This window comes from Vulpes lagopus, chromosome X, assembly GCF_018345385.1.
Source record: "Vulpes lagopus strain Blue_001 chromosome X, ASM1834538v1, whole genome shotgun sequence".
NCBI classification, from domain to species: Eukaryota; Metazoa; Chordata; class Mammalia; order Carnivora; family Canidae; genus Vulpes; species Vulpes lagopus.
Genome location: NC_054848.1, coordinates 17,428,075 through 17,447,270, shown reverse-complemented (window position 1 = coordinate 17,447,270; position 19,196 = coordinate 17,428,075). Strand labels below are relative to the sequence as shown.

General features: G+C 37.2%; 1 protein-coding gene across 5 annotated transcripts in view; it reads right to left on the bottom strand.

Annotated features, from left to right (window-relative positions):
• CNKSR2 (connector enhancer of kinase suppressor of Ras 2) overlaps positions 1–19,196 on the bottom strand; it is a 273,141-nt gene that overhangs the window by 36,056 nt on the left and 217,889 nt on the right. For all 5 annotated transcript variants that reach the window (XM_041741834.1, XM_041741837.1, XM_041741833.1 and 2 more), the window contains 3 exons: positions 15,923–15,990; positions 9,275–9,375; positions 6,327–6,873 (listed from right to left, as the gene is read on the bottom strand). In XM_041741834.1, coding sequence (XP_041597768.1) covers positions 6,327–6,873; positions 9,275–9,375; positions 15,923–15,990 — 716 coding nt within the window. The remainder of the gene's footprint in view (positions 1–6,326; positions 6,874–9,274; positions 9,376–15,922; positions 15,991–19,196) is intronic.

Sequence of the window (19,196 nt, the reverse complement as noted above, 5' to 3'; positions counted from 1 at the left end):
CTATATTCTGGTGGGAGGAGATGGAAAAAATCTGTGGACAATATTTGATATCATACTCAGAGTGATAAAGCTGTGAAGATTATAAAACAGGGTAATATATCAGAGAATGATTAGTGGTGGTTATGGTGGTGAGGGGTCCATTGGATCGGATTAGGTTATTAGGATAGAACTCTTGGAGGGAAAAATATGTGAATGAAGTCCTGAATGGCATCTATAAACACATATTTCAGTAAACATATATAAAGTTATTGCTATTTGGAATACAAGGTTTCTTTTGAGTTCCCAAATGTTCAAAGTCAAAAAGGAAAGGAATAGTGAATGATAATGTAAAATGAGGGACATTTCTATTTTAGCTCCTAGGATATGGCTAATGTATTATGTTGAAATGTACAAAAATGCTGATATTTCATCATTTTGACCTACAAATCAGCAATTCATATGGTTCGACTCAATAGTTGGAACTGAACAAAGTTAGGGCACGTAGTCAGGTAAATGTTATTTACTGAGGTTTGCTAGGATTAATTCACTATTTAAGTATTATAATTGCCCTCATTGCCTAAATCCAAATATGCATAAAATCTACATAAATTACATAATTATAAAAAATTATTGGAAGACTTATGGTGTGTCAGATATGGAAACTAAGTGCTTTCTGGTCTTACCTTATTTGATTCTTATGTAACCTCATGTATTATTTTACCACATGATGTAAGGTAGATACTGTTACCGCATGATGTAACAGTGAAGACACTGAGGTCCAGAGGTGTTAAATATCTTGATCCATCATACCACCACTTGCAAGCGGAAGAGTGACAAAGCAAGGATTTAAATGAGGGATATCTCTGGAGACTGTATTCTAAATTCCAATCACTTAGCGTTTACAGGAAAATATGCTTCTTCATTTCAAAAGTCAACAATAATTATATCTAACTTGATATATTTTCAGGTTTACATAATATTTATCTCCTTTTAGCTATCTAACATTTCATTAGTGCTGAGACTTAAATGATGTGATGTGATCTTGTGTGTATGTTTGCATATATATGTTAAAAGAGTGCCACGTTGCTTGAACAAATTTGAGGACATACATAATAGTGGAGAGGCTCCTGTGGATAGTAATGACAAGCAGTTTGGTACATCTTTTTTCCTTATGATCTTAAAAACAAATCAGGGTTAGTCTTACCTACTCCTAATTATTCTATTTCCCTTGCTATTTGCGCATATGATACAACCCTGGCCAATGAAATATGGAGCTAAGTCTGCTGGAAGGATCTAGGAAAAGTTTTCCTTGATCTTACAAACAGGACTAAAGATAGGGCATCCCTGGCTGGTCTTTGGCTCTCTGCACGGTGTCTTATAAGAAGTGATGCTTAGAGCTGTTCGCATTACAGAAAAGTTAATAGAAGCCTGATGCTACAGAGCTACAAGATTCAATTCAGAACAACCCACCTCTGAACTTCCTGATAATTTTTCCTCATATTTAAGTCAAAAATTGAGGGAGGTATGATTACAAATCCAACCTATAACCAGTATCAGCATATAGTTAGAATCTATTTTATATCTAATCTTCAAAATCAGAAAATATGGTATTAAGAGAACATTTGTTTACTACTTTCTAGATTTTTCTGTGTTTTTTATATATACTTGTTACATAACCAGCCAAGAATAATGCCCTTAAACTTCACAAAAGAGCGGTATTTAAGGTTCTCTGTTATTTTTTCTCTCTTTAATGCATGTCTTTTTTATTCATGTTGCTCATACAGCCTTTCCATCTGTTTCCTTTAGACCTGAACTATAATTGAAGATACTATTGATGATTATGTCCTTCTAAATTCTTTGTGTTTGTGCATAAGTGATCTCAACAATCAATAAAACAGTAAAACGTGCATCAATGCTTTTATTTTCAACTTGATCCTTTATTTCCCCTCCTGCACAATTTCATATTCTGGGAGTATCTTCCCCTTGCCCACATACTTTGTACCTGGATGTTCTTAAAAATAAAATTCATGGCTTTTAGAGGCTCTTCAGAAAATTACTCTAGGACCCTTAAAACGATTGAAGAGGATTAATCTATCTTCTTCTGCACTATATTGTTAGTCATTATCTATCCTCTCTGCTAGATAATTTAAGATATTAGGCCATTGAGCTGCATATTTTACACAGCTTTTAACATATTGATGTTGTGCAAAGGAGGTTAGATTAAAAAATAACTTTAAAATACATTTCTCAGAAAACCTCATTTTGAAAGCATCAGTAAATATCTTGGCTGGATAACCTGATGTGCATTTTATCTATAAGGTAACAGATTTTATCCACCCTCCCTCCTCTGGAAAAAAACAAAAAAACCCCCAAAATCCCCCACAAAAAACCAGACCCTAGGTTTTGCTTTAGATTTCTAAGACCAAGCTAATAAATGTGTAAATTAAGCGAGAATACTGGTAGGTTATCTCTAAGACAATGAAAAAGAGCACATTATAACTTAACTGAGTACCTGGAGGCACCAAGAATGCATGGCTAGTAAAGAGTATCCTTATAACTGCCAAGAGGGAAATCAGCAGAATTAAAAGGATACAGTTTTTGAAAACCTTATCTAAACTGCCTAGTATGGCAAAGAAAAGAGAGCTATTCTAAGTAGACTTCAAACTGCATTAACCAAAACAAAACAGTATTTTAGTGTTATGGCAGATGATTTCTGAATGAAGTATATCTTTATATTTTGTCCACACTTTTATGATTTATATTCCTTGGAAGCTGCATAGGCTGACATAATTTATAATTTAATTTAACTGAGGTATTATAAGGCCCACATCTCAGTAAGCTTTGGAACTGCTAATTGGGATAATAGGAAATTACTTGTCTTTTCCCAAATGCCAGTGAAGTAGGTCAGGATAATTAATATGCAAGCTGACTTTTCAGTCAAAGGAAAACAAGACAGGTCTCATCTGTGTACTTTTAATACCATCCATTTTACATCAAAATGAGTTCAGCCTGTGAAAAATCATAGTATGATTCAGTTAAATAATTGAATTTCAAAATAAGAAAAAATGTAGTCCAACCATGAGAACACAGATTGAAGACTGTTCTAAAGAAGGCTAAATTTACACCTCATAAGCTGAGAAATTGAAAAAAAAACACATCTAAGTCACTGATTTAGGTACAGCTTGCTATTTAGACTGCTTTGTAAACTTGTAAGCACTATATGATATATAACATATTATATAAAGTTAAGGTAAATATAAATGGTAAGAGAGGAGTTTGGCTGATGACATAACTCTTCATCTACAAAGCAGAAGATAGGTTATATTTTCACATTTTCTTCCATTACTCCTGCCTACTTGCCTGACACTTCCTATTTTAAATTTCTTGGTAAACTGAGAACAAATATTTGGAGCCAGAGACATGTAACTTATTTCCTCTGCAGATCTATACTGGATTAGTGCAAATTCACCTTACTAGGTCAAACCCAATGCTGGCCTCGAGCAGGACAGTTAGTAACATACCACTGCTGTACTTCGACTGTGACAAACAGAGTGCCTGCCAACCTGTGGGCAACATGGTGAGTGCTCCCTGTTGGAGGGCCTGTCATAAGTCTGAGATTGATGGGACGGCCCCTGCTTCTTTCGTGAGTATAATTTTTGCTTTGTTGATATAACTAACACGCAGTAGCTTAACTTGAATAAGAAGCTTGGAATACTTGCTCCTAATGGCCAACCCAGGGCAGTCACGAACACGACTCCCCTTAACTAGGCCTTAAAGATTCTTTTGAAAACACTGATTTTAAAGCTGATGTTCCTCAAATGATGTTTTCATCAAAATGCACACTCCTCAATGCTAAAAACAGCAATGCAGTAAATCCATCATTAGGAAGGCAAACACACATTCCTTTAAATAAAAAGCATCTTCTACTAGGCAACCATCAAATGCACTGCTCTGCTGAGAAAGGTCCAAAGAACACTGACATATCAACAAGTGGCAAGATTTGGGGGGAAATACCCAGAAAGAAATGGGGCCCTGAAAGAGTGCATAGCCACCTCTAGTGAAGTAGAACTGGCTGAATAGCATCCATTGTCCCATGATATTGAACCTAGACAAAACATGCAATGCTAGATTTATGGACACACTTCCTCAGGTTGTTCTGCCTTAACCCAATTATTCTACAAAAAAAGCCACTGAAAGAGATGGAAAGTATCAAATAACTGCCCTCTTGACTCATTTGGGAATGTGAAGGAAAACTGCACCAACTCAGGAGTGCATCTATACGGTAAAAACAAACCCAATCAACAGAACAGCAAAAAAGACACTGGAAGAACAAACTCGAAAGCCATCTAACTACAGATGCTCTTTGGGCTCGGGTTTTCCTTTTGGGCCCTGGGACGCGCCTTCTCCTTTCCCGAACTCCCTCACACATGGCCAGGAGGAACCCGGAAGTAACTGGCTTATGCGAAAAGGTAGCATCCGTGACGTCTACCTGCAGCCGTGAGGATGTTTTCTGAACAGAATTCTCTATTCCAGGGGGATGTGCAAATGTCAACACAATCTATTTTTAAATGGCAAAGATAAAAGTATTTTTCCCCAATATGTTTGTATAATACTGAACAAACCTCACATAGTTATAGCAGTTGTGCAGCACCTGGATGACAGTTGAAACGAAGTTTCTAACTCCTCTTTAGTTAAATTTTAGAAAAACAATGTACTAATTCTGGTAAACATCATAACAGTAAAAATGTATTGTCATACTTTCCAGAAATCCTATAGAGGCTTAACATGGCTCCTAGATATTTCTCCCACCAGACTCTTCCATAATCTCTGATGAATGTGAATGCTGGGAGGCCTTAGCAGGTAATAGATGGTAATTACCTTTTCCTGCACCAATAGTATACCTTTTGTAATGCTCCTCAGAAAGATCATGGCTAAAACACACTTCACATGGAAACTACTTTACCATATGAATTTTATTACAAGCAACTCATATTTTGATGGTAGAAGATATGATTTAATTCCCATTGAATAATTCAACGAAGATCCATACCATAAAAGGAAGTCTACTGTATTTTTTTGTTAATAATCTCCAAAATGACCCTTATTTTAAATAAGCCAAGTTTAACATGGGTAAGAGGCTCCTGACCTGCTGGTCCTTTGTGAGTTTTGAGTTGTTTTTCCAGTTGTGATGAAGAACTTAACAGTTCTATATTCCACAATCAAAGTCTTGTATACTCACAAAATGGGCTGAGGAATATAGTCTGCCTGTATCCTTTAAAAAGAGAAATCTAACGCCCTACTGGGACCAAACCAGCAACTGTGGTTTCATCAACACTGGCTTGGGACATCTGCACTAACTGGCCCAAAATTTGTTTTGAATAAAGACATGCAAAACAGTTTTATATTACTACTTTAACACTATTTTGCGGGGGGGGGGGGGGCGGTAATTTTACATTTAGGACTTAGAGCCAAACTCAGATTTTTCTTTCTAAGTAATATAACTGAGTTCTAGCCTTTCCCTGAAACTAGCCTGGGTTTCTGGAGTGGTGTAGCATGTTAATTATAAATAGATGCTTGGAAGGGCATGTTGAATAAAGGACTTGATAATCAGTAAACATAGTCTTAATGCCAACAAATCAGAAGATTACTTAATTGACTTTGTCTCTCTTAAGGGTTGATTCACATAAACTGACTTTTGCAATCAACATACATACCTTGAAAGTAAATAAATGCTTTTGGAAACTGGTTATTTCAGCTATTTGGAGTTGACAGAAGAGTCATTTGAAATTTATTTTTGGAAAAACTCTTCTGATTTTTTTCTTTAAATCTTTTAATGATGGTAAGAGTTTGTGTGTGTGTGTGTGTGTGTGTGTGTGTGTGTGTATATATATATATATATATATATATATATATATATATGCATGTGTTCACTTATATATTCAACCAAGGTTCTCCTAACACCCTGCTTGAAGCATTTAGTTTCTTAACGCAAACTCAGGGGGCAATTACTGTGGACCAAAGGGATGATGTATGTAAGGGAGAAGTTTTTGGATGAGAGGAGGAAGAAAAAGAAATGACTAGCATTAACCTGAAGAGGGAAGTGAGTAATTGGAGAAAACCATTTGCTCTAGCTTTGGGTGTCCTGGGATATAGGGTTCCTTGTTCACTTTTTGTCCCCCATGTTACACAAGTTCTGAAAGTAAAGCAGCAAGGGATACCTTAACTTCCTGTGCAGCAAGACCATTATTTTAAGAAAAAAGGGAAACAAAATTATATTTTCTTAAAATAAGAAGTTTGAAAAGGTTAGGACTCTGTGTACACAGGCTAAGCATCTCCAACATACTTACTTTTGTCTCCTATGTTTTCCCCTGCTGCCTCCCCTTCCTCCTCCTCCTCCTCCTCCTCTTCCTCCACCTCTGTGGGCTGCACGTCATCCTGTGGGTCACAGGCACTAACCGGCGCGTTCAGACAGCAGTGGTTGAACCCACTATCTCGAGGCAGAGTAAAACTTCGAGGCTTGCCCCCATTTCCATTTAACACTTGCATCCTCTCGCTCTCAGCTAAGGGGTACGGCCCATAGTGATCCTGGAGGTGGCACTTCTGAGTTGGAAGAGTGGACTGCCTCCTGTGCTCCGGGGAGATGGCCGCGGAGTCGGAGAAGACAGAATCCTCCAGGGGCAGAGTCTGAAGATAGTGTAATCCTGAGCTTGTCAGGGGTGTCTCGATTAAATCCTGCCAGGAGCGGCGCTGACTGGCTGTCTTGCGAATGGGGGACACTGCACTGCTCCCGGTCACTTCCTGGCGAAACTCCTCGTGGGAGGACTGTGATTGAGAGGTCTCTGTGGAAGAGAGCCGGCTGTGTTTCGCTTCCACGTAAGGACTGGCACAACTCATCTGTGGAAAGGAGCCTCTGATCAGCCTCCACAGAGGTAACAGGCCACCTCTGTCAGCAAGGCACATGTTAGATTTCCACCAGCTAACATTTACCAGTCAAGTGAATGACTAGTCAAGTTTACGGACATCTCAAAGTCGGGCCTCAGCTGATCTTTTGAGGGACTGAGATGAGGAGGGTTGAAATGTAGCTCTACCAGACTCTCATTAAAAATCTGACCTATTAATATGCAAAGCAAAATTCTACAACAATGAAGCATAAGAAAATCTGAGTGCTTATGTAAGAAATATTCAGCAACGAAAGAAAATCTGGAGTTTTAAAAATCTCTATGCATTTGAAACCCCGGACAATTGTTGCCAAATCTGTATTTCCCGATTGTGTGGGGTTTGGGGATGAGGGTGAGGAGAGGCCTTTGGGTGTGAAAACAGGATGCTTATAATCAGACAGAACCCCTCCTCTTCCTCGCAGGAGAATGTCTGCTCCCATGGGCCCCAAGGAAAAGCTTTCGTAGGGTCTTGTCAATTTGTGGCACTTTATGGAGAGTTAAAACTATAGAGGCAAGATGAGATTATATCCTGATGGGGATCAGCATTTGCCTTGAGCATGGGCACCTCAGGGCACATAAACACAAAAGAAAAATGGGATATTTTTATTCTTGGGATTTAAAGCTTGGGAGTATGTAGTATAATAGCACAAAGCACAACCAAGAAAAAGGACTGGCATCAAGTGAATGCTGTGAAAGTCTTGCAGGCACCCCTACTGGGGACAAGGCTTACTCTAGCTCTGGGGGCTGACAAGATCAGCCCCGCCTCCTTTCTGGCAAGAGGAGCCAGATGTGTCAAATGTGATCATGGCAAATGGGGCTGAGGCTGTGGCCAGGACAAGCCTGGCTGAGGCGAAAGCACATGCTGCCCCTCTGGGTAAAGGAAGGGAACTTAAGTGGCATCTTCTGGGGGCAGTTTATTTTCCCACATGTTAATAACATGTAAATGGTTTCCTTCTTGCATAGCAACCCCCAAGTTGCTATGATTAAAGAGCTGTTCCCTGAAGCAGCAGCTTCCCTTACTTCCTCTTTTAGAAATATTTTCAAGGAATTATTCAGGCCCTGGTGTTTTAGGGAAAAAGGGAAAATATGGTATGAGCTATGTCTTGTCACTGACTTCATGATTTCATTTCTCTCGCTCATCCTTGCATTCTGCTGCACTCAGTAAACTGCAGCATTTATTAAAGAAACACGCACACATTTAGGAACCATTCTTCGGTAAGAGACATTGCTATCAAATGTTGTTATTAAAACTGTGGCTTCCCTTTTAGTTGTCGGCCAAAAGCACCCATTCATTTACTTCAGAAATATTTATTAGGCATTTAATAAATAAGTGCCAGTGCTGTGCAAGGCCATGGGGATATGCAGATCAATCCAACAGTGTCCCTGTGCTCAAAAGGTCCACAGTCTAGTCCAGTGAGCTGTTTGTAGTTCCAGATATTCTGATTTAATGTCTGCATAGGATTTGAGCACCTGCATTTTAAAAATGTTCCAGAGATGATGCTTTTGCACAGCCAAGGTTGAGAAGTGGCCTCAAATTATACCAACATCTTGTGTAGCGCCTTTCTTATTTAAAATCCTCTAGAGTAATATGGAGTTGGAATTAGGTTGGCTGCTGTTGTCACCTAAATTCAGCTTCCATCTCCTACATGGAAGACTCAGTCCCAAGATAGGCAGAAGTGACTCTTATGATGCCATAACCAGGCAGGCAATGCATTGTGGAAACTGGGACACTACTGAGATGTTCTTAATAATTCTGATGGGAAATGGGCATAAAGTAGGATAGTCCCAAGAAAACCAGGACAGGTGTTTATCCCATTAAAAGATTAAAGTACAGTCTATACACAGACTAATTTACACAGGTTAAAGAAGTCTGGAGTACCATATATACACAGACATTAAACCAGATCCCATGACTGTGTACAAAGCTGTATGTTAAAACATGTCCAATACAGATATAGTATCAAATTTTAGGAGTTGTTTCTGAAGGCCACAGGAATGGACTTTATTAGTGTGGAAATACATAAGGTCCATTTATACATCTTTTTATAAGAAATCTTTTTTTGTTGCTGATATTTCCATGAAAGCTACTCTGACACAAATAGGATTTTTTAAAAAAATAAACATGGGCCAATACTTATTATATCTGGACTCTGTGGTGACTGTTTCTCCTGATTCAACAGTCTTTGCATACTTAAAAATTTTCCCCCTTATTGATTTTACATTCTCTATTTTCTTTCCTCTTGGGAATCCTGAGGTCTGACATGCAATTCACTATATAATTATTTTTAACATACAAAGGGATGCTTCAGGTCAAAGATTTTGATATCAAATTATTTCCATGCCTGTGGTCAACTTACAGAGGGAGGCCGCGGGTATGTATCGTAGGGGGGTGGAGGGCTGTCCTGTTTGGGTGTTGATGGAGTATCTGCTTCTTCCTTGTCACTCTCACTCCAGTAATCTGTAAATTCACACACAAGGATACAACAGCATTCTATTAAATGTTTCTAGTCATATTTTCAGGAACAGATACTACCAGCTAACATAAGGAAATTTAAATTGCACTCCTACATCCTGCTCCCCAGCACCTCCTACTCCAGGCCCACCGACTTTTATTTTCAGCTGGATTTTGAGGAAGAAGGAAGAATACAATCACCTCATTCCAGCCTTTAAAGCAAGCAGTTATACATAGCTATAATTTTAAGGAGGTACGAAAAAGACACTGCATAAGGCAAATCAGGTTTAGGGTGCTTTAGATTCCAGGCCAAATTATCCCAAATCTTCAATTAATGAATGATATCACATGATGCCTCTCAAAGGTGTATCATTTCACCCTAAAGATGAACACTCAAAGAAAAGCAATATATATACTGCTGTAGATCTCTACAGATATAAACAGCTCCAAAAATAACGTTCTCAATTCTCTTTTCTGGCTTTAGTTCACCGGTTATCTAACAATCTCTGTTTCCAGAGTCATGCTGACATGAATCTCTATAACACCATACTCCCACCTCTACTTGGAAACACATGGCAAACCCTGATTCTTGCCAAATGCAAAAGGGCAAATTTGCTGATGTGGGCCGTAAGTTCCAAACTTCCAGAACTACTTAAAAGGGTAGAAAATGTAAGCCGCTAGATTTGGCAGACCTCAGGCAAGAGGGAAGGGAAAAAACTCTCAGAGATAAATCAGTTGAGTAAGTAAAATAGAGCATAAAGGCCAAGAATCAGAATGTGTTTCACTAACATCTCAACCACTCTTAACTCTGGGGTAATTCTTTATAAAATTTACAAGGAAAAACCTACAAGTACTACCCATATGCATTTCAGATGATAAGAGAAAAAGTATTAGAGCAAATGTTCCTCATTATGAAAATCCAAATTACAAAAGAACCATCATAAGGCTTAAGTGATATTCCGATTTAGGTGAAAAATCATGGCACCTATTTTTGCAGGAACTTCTCTCCACCCAGGAATTCCTACACTGTAATATTTATATATATTTTTCTCATGGTGCTTATTAATAAGTATAGCTAACATTTATTGAAGACTTACTATAGTTGAATAGGAAGTTGTAGTGCTGGGATTTGAACTAAGAAATCATCTTGCTCTAAACCTTGGAGGACTGTCACTAGGGCTTTTTTGTATGACATAATGGGAGAATTTAATTTGACTTATATTCATGATTCTTTAAGCCTCCCCGCCCCCGGCTCCTCTATTAACTCTGGCTATCCTGAAGAGCAATTATTTAGCAATGAAGATTATTATGTTCAGATCTCAAAATAGAAAAACTTTGAAAATGCTATTCCTATTTTAATTATTCCCTCTGACTAAAAGATAAGCAGAAACTAGTTAATCTAAATTTGTGTCTGGTACTTACAGCGGACCATGCTGGTGACAACTGGTGTACTGAGTTTCCCCTCAAATATGAATTGATGTAGTTGCCCAGAGAGGTACCCAAAAATGGTGGGGGAAAGCATGAACTATATAGTTGGGCAGATGTGGATTCAATTCTTGGCTGTACCACTTACCATCTCTGTGTTCTTATAATGGTTACTAAATCTGAGTCTGTTTTGACATCTGGAAAAGGGGGGCTAATGATAACTGCCTTTCAGAGTTTTGTGTATGTGTGTGTGGGTATTAAATAAGGTAACATATGTTCAAGTGCTTTGCACCTTGATAGCACTCAAAAAATTATTAGGACCCCTGATCTTGGGAGGATTTATAGGTAGCATGCTAGGGCAGTAGGGCAGTCACACAGGAGGTAAGTGCCTTGTGTTTAACTCCTTGGACATTAGTTTTTTTTTTCTTCTTACAAGTTTCAGCAATGAAAAGTGAATTCTGAAGCTCTGGGACCTGGGTTAGGTAGTTATGTGGGAGCTTGAAATACTACAGGGAAGTCATTCCTGGAGGTGAAGAGATTAAGCACTCCCCACATCACACCCCCAAGCAATGGTTTGGCCAAGATTACTTTGCTCTTGCCCTTCCCACTATTTCCTGAAACTGTGGCACCTGTGTTGAGTTTCTTCTTGACCTTTGCACTGATACATTGGGGGATCTCAAGGAATTAGCACCTCAAGTGGTCCTTATTAGCATGTTGAGAAGGAGATGATCACCATTTTATCAAGATCTCTATAGCTACCATTACAAGTGACAGATGTGGGAAAGTCTCTCTTTACTTTTCCTCCTCAGCTGAATTAGGAAGAATTATAGTCCACTATTCCATGTAATTCTTGGTTTACTAAAAAGTACCATCAATCGTTTTCTTGGGTTGCCAAAGAAAAGACTGAATTCCCACTTTGTAAATTAACTTTATTTCTCACAGTACATTGTGTATCTTTGAGAGACCAATGCCGGAGAGGTAACTCCACAGAAAATTCAGTCATGGTTTACTTGGGGTTTGTGTGGAAAAGTACAGGCACCTGTTTGCTCAAAGGCTGAAACCAGTTTGATTTGCATTTTAAGAGCAAATTAATTTATTTTTCTTAGTTTTCTATTTAGCACAAAATAAATGGAGCTTTTAATGTCTCTTGTATGCTACTCAATTTCATAAGTAACTAATCATGAATAAACAGTGCTGTCAATAGAACAGGAAGATTTTCACGTTACTTCTCAGGTTGATATAAAAAAGATAATTGGAAAAAATGACTTTTTTATCTAGAACTACCAAAAATACAATATATTTCATTCGTTTTTATGTCATTAAAGCTTTAGAAAGTCCTTATGTATGACAGAAAATAATGTGTCATGAATGTTTGACTTGAAGGTGGAAAAATATAGAAAAATGATTAGCAGACAACTGGCCAAATTGTGATCTTGGCATAATTTAGTGTAACCCTGTTTTCTCTAAGTACAACAACAAATAATGAAAGAGAAGCCCACATCCTTTATACTTCTGTAGCTAAAGACAGCAATTCACTAAACGTTTATTTAAATCAATGCAAGAGTCACTTCCAAGCTGCACTGGGTACTTAAATAAAAACAGTGTTTGGCAGTTCCTCCTTTGCATGTTTGTCAAAGATTCCCAACCCTCGAGGAGCTATATTTTGTATGAAGTTTAAACTTCAGTACTAAGAACGGTACTCAGGAGATGTCAAATAACTCTACAGAAGTGTGAAGTAGACACATGAATCCAGTTGTTTTCTATATAGAATACCATGAGACCTAATTATGCAGAAGGTAGGAAGTTTCATGTTTCTGACCTATGTCAGAATGCCTAAGGAATACATATTCTATGTGAAAATGCAAATTATATCAGAGATTCTGGTTGCGTTGTGCTAGCAAGAGAGACGTGAATTATTAACTATTAGCTTTTCTGCCAATGAGTGTCTACCACTCCAGAAGGCACTAAAATATATACTCACATGATCAGGTGGCATGAATCCATAGACTGAATACTTATTGGAACCTGCATGTGCAATATAACTTACCAGTTCTTTAATCCTTAATGAAATTAGGCTATATTATACCAAGTACAAAGAAAATTCACTAAAATCAAGACCATGTTAAGCTTCAAAGTGATGAAATACAAGGGTTAAGCCTGGAAATCCAAGATTCCTCATTCATGTAAATTAACTTTTTTTCAAAGATTCATTTTCCTATCAGTACATTGCTCACTTTTAATTCTTGTATCTTAAAATCAGAAACAAATCTGTATGCGCCTATAAAGAACCGTCTTATGCCTTTAAAAAAATCTGAAAAGAAAGGCTAGGTTTTTTTTTTTAGTGCTATTAACACAATTTTAGGCCTATAAATTAAGTTGAAGCATGAAAGGTTTATTCCTTAAACAAACTTTTAACAATGAAGAAATGTGGCTTATCAACTGGCCTGACACTTCATAGTCCTGGCTGGGATTTGCCTTTGCACACTGACTTGATGGGAGATTGCTTCCATGTTATTTGTGGAAGTATCCATGCTGCTTCCACTCTCAGGAATGTTTTATTTTGTTACTCCCTTTACTTTACTGCCTTCTCATCCTGTGAGAATGAGATCAAATAATGGTATCGACATAAAGCCTTTCCCTATTCCCCTCCTGGAAGCAATCTCTCCAGTCTAATTTCTACAGAACTTGATTTGTACTTTCTTACATTTCATTTTCTCTATTATATTAAGAGTACCTTTTCTACTAGAATTCAGTGTAATTTCAGGAAGGATGGATGCCTATTTCACCCTAATTTAATCAGAGTGCTAGTTGAAGGCATTACATAGAAAAGCTTCATATTGAATGAAACATTTTCTCTTCTCCTCTGCTGCTGACTTTACATCAGGCTTACAATCATTTCCTCCAGTAAGTTGTTTCCTCATTAATCAGCCAGTCTCCTTACCAGACTTTTTTTTAAAGTTTGTATCCACTTAGCACATTTTTAAAGTCAGTTGCAGTTGTACAATCATTAGTACTCATTGACTTTATGTTGCTGTTTAATTTTTTTTGTTTTTCTTTAATTTTTCTTAAGCAATTTCAAGTGTGTGACTTTGAGATCCTCAACAAAATGGTATATTCCTATTGGCAGGAACCATGTTTTACTTTTTTTGAAATCTTCCTACCCTGACTCCTTACTCCTCAGTATTCTACCCATCGTCATTCCCTCACCCAGAGGCTCTAAACCAGGGGTTGGTAAACTAAGGCCTGCAGGCTAAATGAGGCTCTCTGTCTGTTTTTATACGGCCTGTGGATCAAGAATGGTGTTTACATTTTTAAATGGTTAAAAAAATCAAAGGAAGACTATTTTTTGAAATGCAAAAAATGATCTGAAATTTAATCTCAATGTCCATAAACAAAGCTTTATTAGAGCCCAGCCACATCCCTCATGTATGTACAGCTGCTTTCGTACTGTAATGGCAGACTTTGAGCAGTTTAGACAGAAATCTCATGGGCTTGCAAAGCCTCAAATATTAACTACTTGGCTCCTCACAGAAAGTTTCCCAATCCCTGCCTTAAACATTTGCTGACAGATTGGTTTTGGGATCTGGTTATCTTCTTTAGATCTCTCTAACCTTTAGCTTTTAGATGTTTAGAAAAGTTTTGGCTGAGGTTTTCCTCTGAGAGGAAACAGAAGGTTTTTAGAATCTCCACATAAACAAACAGGCCATGCCCACTGGAAACACAACTAGAAATATGTTTGCATGTATATCAGTCTGTGGAATTCCTCTGACTTGAGGAAGTCTCAAAAGATTTCCAAAACCTATTGATGATTCCAAGGGATGTACAATAAACACTTTTTGGAAATGTATGTGCACTCTGTTTTTATATGGCCTGTGGATCAAGAATGGTGTTTACATTTTTAAATGGTTAAAAAAATCAAAGGAAGAATAGTTTTTGAAATGCAAAAAAATGGGTGTTATACTGTATATTGGCAAATTAAATTTAAATAAAAACCATTCATTTGGGGAATATAAAAAATAGTGAAAGGGATTAAAGGTGAAAGGAGAGAAAATGAGTGGGAAATATCAGAGAGGGTGACAGAACATGAGAGACTCCTAACTCTGGGAAATGCACAAGGGGTAGTGGAAGGGGAGGTGGGCAGGGGGATGGGGTGACTGGGTGACGGGCACTGAGGGGGGCACTTTATGAGATGAGCACTGGGTGTTATACTATAAGTTGGTAAATTGAACTCCAATACAAAATATACAAAAAAAGGCACATAGTACTTAAGAAAAAAATAAAAAATAAATAAAAACAAAAATAAAAAAACAAAACAAAAAAAGTAAATGTAAAGCAACTTTGGAATGGTGACTACAGCTTTCATTAGAATTTTAATTCTGCATAATGACATTGTGTTTTGTAAATCTGAATGACTTTAGAGGCAAGTTCCATAAGATCAGGGCAGCCCAGGTGGCTTAGTGGTTTAGCACCCGCTTTGGCCCAGGGCATGATCGGGGTCCCAGGATCGAGTCCCACGTCAGGCTCCCTGCATGGAGTCTGCTTCTCCCTCTGCCTGTGTCTCTGCCTCTCTCCCCCCATCTCTCTCTCTCTCTCTCTCTCTCTCTCTCTGTCTCTCATGAATAAATAAATAAAATCTTAAAAAAATTCTATAAGATCAGAGAGTTACAGATTAACAGAACTGAAGAACATAATCAATTGAGATAATTTATGGAAGAAGGGGTCATCCATCTGAGCTCTTTGCATAAAAGTCCACTTAAATGTCTATGAAACTGCTAAACAGAAAAAGAAAACAACACACCAATAAGGACTTGAACTTTGTTCAGTATTTACGACCAATTATAGACTTTTTAAGATTTTTTTCCTCCATGGGAAATACATTGAGAGAAACAGCAACAAACTCCACATTAGGTACTCTAAAGCTTTCTGAGTTTATTCCCCATCTGTTGAGTTTACTAAATTTTACTTATAAGATGATATGGTTTGGATTCAAAGTGCCCAGAAGAGAAATAACCACAGCGTGAGGTATGCATTTTCATTCAAATGATAGTAGTGAATCACTGTTTAGGATAACAGCAAAAGAAAACAAAACAAAAACCCCACAGACTGTAAAAAAAAAAAATTCCTTTACCTTGTTCTTGCTTAATCCTCTCTCTTTCTGCATATCCTGCAGTCAGCATATTGATTCTGTTAAGCCATCTGAAAAAACAAATATTAAAATCAGTAACATCACAACTTAATTTCTTATATTTTACTTCTTAAAATATTTATTTTAAGAATAAAGAAGATGTAGTATATATACAATGGAATCTTATTTAGCATAAGGAAAGAAAGAAATCTTGCCATTTGCAAAAAAAGAAAAAGAAAAAAGAAAAAAAAACCTTGCCATTTGCAATTACATGGATGGAGCTAGAGTGTATTTTGTTAAATGGATGAAATAAATCAGTCAGAGAAAGACAGATACTGTATCATTTCACTCATATGTGGAATTTAAGAAACAAAATAAATTAGTGAAGGGCAAGAAAGACAGAGACAAACCAGGGAACAGACTCTTAACTCTAGAGAACACACTGTTGGCTACCAGTGGGGAGGAGTTCAGGGGATGGGGGAAATAGGTGATGGGGATTAAGGAGGGCTCTTGTCCTGATGAGCACTGAGCAATGTACAGAATTGCTGAATCACTATATTGTACACCTGAAACTAGTAACACAGTATGTTAACTATACAGGAATTAAAATAAAAAAACATTATTATTTTTTTAGAGAGGGAGGGGGGAGCAGTGGAGGGAAAGAGAATCTTAAGCAGAAGCCAGAAGCCATGTCCAGCATGGAACCTGAGGCAGAGCTCAATCTCACCCTGAGATTGTGACCTGAGGTGAAATCAAGAGTCAGATGCTTAACTGACTGAGCCACCCAGGCACCCCTAAAGTACAAAATTTAATAAAATATTAATAAAATAAAAATATTTATTTTAAGATATTTAAGAATATATGAGATAATTTTACATAAAAGATGTCTTTGTTTCTCTTGACACATCGAGTCTTCAAAGAGCTATAATTTGCTGTAGTATAAATTGCTCTCACATTAAAGATGCTATTTCGATAGAAAAGTCTTAGGCAAACCTGTTAATATCCGTAATATAGAGGGTTTTAAGATGATCAGAGCCCTATTAATTCTGTTGCTCCAAATTTAGAAGCACTCCAAATATTGCTGCTGACTGTGTCTTCAGAACAAATGCTCTTTTATAGGTATTTAATATCATACAATATGTACTGATGAGGGAAAAAGTTATGGACCTTGCCTGTCAAAATAAATTTTACTATTAAATATTAGTTGTGATGAAGGTCATTTAAGTTTAATGATCTGGGGGGAAACATATCTTAGGAGTACTTTAGAAATTCGTCTCTAAATACGAAGGAATTAGGTTTTCTAAAGACAAAATGAGCAAACATAATTTTAACCTCTGTATACATCCTGAAAATCTATTTCCACAAGCAATAGTAACTTAAAAATAAATCTTAGTTCTTTCCTCTCTCAGTAGCACTACTATTGCCAGTGGAGGGGCCTGCATTGTTTCAATCTCCATCTTTTTTCTTTTGTCCCACCAGGTCTCTCCCTGTGTTCATTATTCCAGCTGTTCACACTGCATCTGATTATTAACTCATAAAATCTTTAAATTAACCTGACAAATTTCCATTGGTCCATTCTGAGCTATGATCCATATATTTTCCCAAATCAGAAATTAAGGAAGAACCCCTCTTCCAAACTACCTTAAGTTTGGAATGAATAGTATAGTTAACATCATTAAACTATGGAATAATCTGATTAAGATACATTTTAAGGGGTGCCTGGGTGGCTCAGTTGATTAACCGTATGCCTTCGGCTCAGGTCATGACCCCAAGGTTCTGGGATTGAGCCCCACATTGGGGTCTCTGCTCAGTGGTGAGTCTGCTCCTCCTCTTCCCCTCCCCAATGCTCGTTCTCTCTCTCTCTCTCTCTCTCAAATAAATAAAATCTTTAAAAAGATGTATTTTTAAGAAAAAATTGTGTTTGAGAACTTTTTCTCCCAAGAGTTTATCTCCTGTGCCAAATGGAAGATGATGTCCTTTGAAGTGAGTCGTGTATTTCAGCATTTATGCCCAGTGGTATTCACTGTGCAGCAGACAGAATATCTTGAAAGGGGAGGAAAGTTGTGTCTCTCTTTAACAAAATCACATCCATGGAAATTTAAACTTTAATTTTAAGAATAAGTCACCTAAAGCTCAACTTTATTTTGATAAAACCTACAATGTAATTATCATCTAAGTATTTTTGGGAAATGAAGAAAGGACTGGAATAGAAAGGGAATAAAATGAAGATTGATCAAATAAATTCAGTAGGATAGAGTACACTCATATACTCCAGAAAATCACAAATGATAAGTTAAGAAGTCAACTTCGTGATGAATAATCTTTAAAAAATGACTCTAATCACTAGTAAAAGGTCAAAATTGAAATTTAGCCTATAGGTCATTCGTGGTGAGAAAGAGGTTGAATTTGCACTACAAGATAACTCTTAGCACTTTTGGGAAAGATTTGTCTGGTGCTTTTTGGGTGAAAATGATGATAAGAGCATTAGAGGAACATATATTACTGGATTTTAATCCAGTACCTCCTATTGACTATTTTAAAAACCACCACTGAAATTTCATTTTGTCAGAAGTTTAAAGAACAATGAGGCCTTTATGAGATGAATCAAGAAACTAAAAAGAGGCTTCCTTGATTTTTCAGTTCAACAAATTTACTAAGTGCCTGCTACATGCTGAACAATGAGCTATGTTTTGGGGGCACAAAAATGAATAAGACATAATTTCTGCCTTTAGTGAGTTCCAGAATTGCTAAATGTCATAAGACAATTGAAAAATTCAACTACTTTTAGGAAGAAAAATTCTTTTCATGATAAAAACTCTTCAGAAAGTGTGTGGCTAAACTCAGGCCAGTGTGTATAGGCACAAAAGGCTGAACACCATACAACTGTTTGTGCTGTCTTGGATAAACTTGTCCTTATGGCCTCAGCTAAAAGCCTATAGGCTTACCTATATATATGCATTAACTGAGTCAAGAAATATTTAATGAGAACCATGTCTGTTAGGTCTTGTTCCAAGCACCAAGAATTCAGAGAAACAAAGTACCTGCCTCCACAGAGCTACATCTTAGAGAAGGCAACAGACAATTAAAAGAGACACAAATAAACATATGTAAAGTTAGTATCAAGTGCCATTTACAAAAACAGCTAGGAAAAAAATTAGAAAGTCAAAGGGGCTAGGGGTGGGGGAGGCTATTTTAAGAAAAGCTGGTTAGGGATACAAGCATTGGATTTAATGATGAGGAAATGCTTTAATATTAGATCTACACCCAGCACCTTACT